The 4,051-nt window shown below is 49.9% G+C and overlaps 1 protein-coding gene across 6 annotated transcripts in view; it reads left to right on the top strand.

Annotated features, from left to right (window-relative positions):
- Positions 1–1,993: 1,993 nt before the first annotated feature.
- Positions 1,994–4,051, top strand: part of SRRM1 (serine and arginine repetitive matrix 1) — a 31,981-nt gene continuing 29,923 nt past the window's right edge. For 4 of the 6 annotated variants that reach the window (XM_010948066.3, XM_045511462.2, XM_045511461.2 and 1 more), the window contains exon 1: positions 1,994–2,122. In XM_010948066.3, the coding sequence (XP_010946368.2) occupies positions 2,102–2,122 (21 nt within the window). In that variant the 5' untranslated portion in view covers positions 1,994–2,101. The remainder of the gene's footprint in view (positions 2,123–4,051) is intronic. The other 2 variants (XM_045511459.2, XM_045511463.2) reach the window with 2 other exon arrangements.

Genomic DNA, 4,051 nt, shown 5'->3' with positions numbered 1-4,051 from the left:
ATCATTCCATCTGGTTACCTGGCTTGTTCTGTGAAAGTCAGTCGCTTTCCCATCTTTGACCCTCTGATAAACCTTGTCTTCATTGAACAAATTTTATTGAGTCTAAAGTATGTGCCAGACACTGTTCTAGGTGCTAAGGCCACATCAATGAACAAAAAAGACAAATGCTCTGACTTCAAGGAGCTTATGTTCTAGTGTGGGGAATAGACAATAAACACACTGAAATATTAGGAGGTGATAAATGCTATGTGGAGCAACAGCGTAGATTAAGAGGCATCAGGGGTGTAGAGAGAGTATGTGAGTATTTCCAATGGGGCAGTCAGAGTAGTCTCACTGAGTAGGTGATACTTGAGTTAAACTTTGAAATTTGCAAGTAGATACCTGGGGGAAGAGCAGTCTAGGCAGAAGTTAACAACCAGTGCAAAGATCTTGACGTAGGAGCTAGCTTAAGAAGTTCAAGCCATGAGCAGTGTTAGGGTATAGGAGAGATCAAAGAAGATCATAGGTATGTATGAGATCAAAGAAGAAATAAGGGGGCATCAGGTCGGATTCCACTTTTATTCTGAGAAAAATGAGGGGCTATTGGAAGGTTTTGAGCTTAAGAGTGACATGCCTAAGGTTTTCTAATGGGATCACTCTGACTGTTGCATTTAGATTAGATGCTGAGTGGCAAAGGCAAAAGCAGGGAGACCATTTGGGGGCCAGGACAGTTCAAGCCAACGATGTTGGTGCTTTGAACCAGGATGATAGGAGAACGGTTTTCTTGATGGTTTGGAAGTGACATGTAAGAGGAAGAGTCGTCATGAACACCACCAAGCCCTGTGTCTTAAAGAAAAAAAAAGACATTGCCATCAACAAAGGCAGGAAGACTTTGGGAGGAGCAGGTGGGTTTGGGGCGGGGTGGAGGGTGTTAAGGAGAGAAGGGAGGGGACACCAAGAGCTCAGATCCCTTCATGTTAAGTGTGGGATGTCTACCCAAGTGGAAATGTTAATGTTGCCAAAACATGTTAGAATTTCGGGAGAGAAGTCTGAGCTGGAAATCTATGAAGTTGTTACCAGGGAGTTGATATTTAAAGCCACAAGAGTGAATACGTATTTTCAAGTGTGATAAGTGCAGTGAACAAAAAGCAGGAAAGGGAAATTAGTGTTTGTGTGCAGTGGGGGCGGGGGGGGGGTTCTTCACAAAAGATGGCCAGACAAGGGTCACATGCTTCCTCTCAGAAGAAGGAGCGATTAGTGGAAATCTTGCAGAAGGGATCCGATGCCGGAGGCCCTCGCAGAGCAGGCGCTGAGGAAGCAGAGCTGGGCCAGCGAGGCAGAGGCCTGGGGGCCGGCAGCTTCTGCATCATTCCCTGCCTGGGGGCCACGGCTGTCATCAGCTTCCTGCCGGTTAGCATGGGGACCCGGCAGCCAAAACCGAAACTCATCTAGTGGACGGTTCCACTTTCTCCCCAGAGCGAGGGAGTCGGGAGGACATAAGAGGGAAGCCGAGGAAGCGGGGCCAGAATGCAGATTTCATTCATACTACATAGCTTATATTTCAAACCCGATCTCAGTAACTGGTAAACTCGTAACACCAACACAATCACAACTTTTTTTTTTAACGGCAGGGGAGGCCGCAGGCTTCTCCTTTTCGCACGGGCAGCATTAAGAGCGTCACTCTGAGGTAACAGCCTTTCTCTTCAATCGCTCCACGGAACCCCCCAGGGCGGGAGGCCTCCCCCCCACTACAGGTTGAAGGATGGGTCAATTCACGGTGCGCGAATCACGCTGGTTCAGCGCCACAAAAGGATTCGCAGGGCGGGGTGACCCAACGATTCTCTGTCTCTCGCTACCATTGGCTGCGCTCGCGAGGCTCTCCTTCCGGGCTGGCTACTGGGGAGGCTCGGAGCACGGAAGCAGCCCGCCTTCCCCAATGCGCGTGCGCACTCGTGGTGCGCGCTAGCCACACCGCGCAGGCGCGGCCTCGTGTCGGCTGGAGGGGCGGGCTGAGTGGCGCGCGCTGCGTCCCGGCGCTCGGCTTTCCTTGTCGGTCCCGCCCACCGTCGCGGCGGCGCGGTGCACCTTGGGATAGGGAGCGATCTCCGAGCGAGGCAGCAAGATGGACGCGGGATTCTTCCGCGTAAGTAGAAGCGCGGGGATCTGGGGTGAGCCGAGGGTCTTATCGGTAAGGCCCGGCAGAATGCCTATACTCGGGACGGGGTGGCTAGCGAGCGGAGTTTTCGAAGATCCTGGGGATACTTGGTGCTAGCGGGAGCTCCCCCCTGCCTTGCGGCGAAGACCGGTGCGCCCCTGCGCAGTCTCCTCCTCCGGGATCGTCCCCCTACGCGGCGGCGACGGTCGCCGGAAAATGGCGGCGGGAATGGGCCGGAGCGGTACCTCGCCGCCCGCCTACCTGGCGGGGCCTGCTGGCCGACTCGCGCGCCCCATCGGGGCCTGGGGCCTAGCGGACCCTCGAGGAGGAAGTCCCTAGGGGGAGGCCACAGGGAAACCTTGAGGTGACTGGCGGCGGGAGGGTCCCGGGGAGGACGGGTTTGGAGGTGCCGCCCCAGGAGAGCGTGTTACGGGAGGACCGGAAACAGCGTTGAGCGGATTCTCTTGAGAAAGCGAGCGCCGACACCCCCCCCACTACCCCCTCCCCCCACCCGCTGGTTTAAGCCTTCGCGAAGGCTCCGGGTCAGAGTTCGCGGGAGCTCCCGCCCAATTTGATATCCCTTCAGGGAGGGGAACTTAGATAATTTGTAGTTGGAACGTTTGAGTCTGAGACTCAGGGCAGAGGGTGCAACAAAAAGTATGCGCGTGTATGGAAGTCGGGGCGTGGGGTGGATCATCATCTCTCCTTCCCGCTCACTGCTCCCGTACCCACCCCCGTTTGTTTTTACTCGTTTGAAAGTCCACCGGAGAAAGGGTGCCTCTTGTTTCTCCCATCACCCGCAGACGGGGACGTTACCTCGTCGTAGTTGGCCCTCAGGGGCCGTACTTTATCGGGCGCATGCTGGAGCCTGTTTGTCCCCTTTTTCACTCTTGCAGGAAATGAGCACCCAGTCGAGATCTAGAAGGGTGCGAAGTGACACTAATAGGACTAGAGTTTGAAAATCCTTTGAATGCAGAACGGACCGTATAGAGACTAGTTGGTCTAAGTCAGAATCTGTATACTTATATGTAGGTTGGCTCTTTCCACTCCCTGGAGCATATAATATGCAGTTTGTATGTACGCTTTTAAAGGAAAAGTTAGAAGAGGGGAAGACCGAGACTTTAGTAAAGATACCTCTTGATACTCCAAAGCTAGCATTAAAATTCCTTTTCACTTAAATTTAAATTTGCCAACTAGTTTTTCATTAAAGGCCAAAGTTTTGTTCCAAGCATTTGACTTAACTCAGCCGATCATTTGTTCTTAGGTTATGCAAACAATACTATGATTATTTATGCAGTGACACTTTAAAATGAGAGTTAATTGAATTTTCACGCTGAAATGAAGTCTCCATTTCATAATTTCCATCAAAGTATTTTGTAGTAAATACTCAATATTTCCTGTAGTCTGAATGTAATACTTTGAAACAAAAACATATTCTTTTGATTTTTTTTGTTTGTTTTGGTTATTTTCCGTGGAAAGGAGTTCCAGTAGAAAAGGAGCAAGGTGGTTGATAAATTTAAAAACGAGATTTGCTTTTAGTGTTGGTGAAAATCTGGAAGGATGGAGTTGATTGGATTTACACTCTGAATTAAAGGATTTTAAGGCAGTTATTTTTTTAGTACACTACCAATCAGGTAATAAACTTAATTTTTCCGTTAAGGTAGAATTGATACCTTTCATTTGCTGAACTGCTGAATGCCAGTTGCTTTTCATATATCATTTCTAATATACACAACCCTGCAAGGTGGATTTTAGCAAATAAGGAAACAACCTCAGAGAGGTTAAGTAACTTGCTTTGAGGTCATATGGCTTACGTAGTGGCAGAGTTGGGATTCTAATCCAGATTCTTTACCGTCATGAAAGAATTTTCTTGATCACTTTCCAAGGGATAGTGGCCAACTCCAAACCAATCAGTAG

This window comes from Camelus bactrianus, chromosome 13 (genome assembly GCF_048773025.1).
Source record: "Camelus bactrianus isolate YW-2024 breed Bactrian camel chromosome 13, ASM4877302v1, whole genome shotgun sequence".
NCBI lineage: Eukaryota > Metazoa > Chordata > Mammalia > Artiodactyla > Camelidae > Camelus > Camelus bactrianus.
This window is presented reverse-complemented; position numbering and strand designations above follow the sequence as displayed.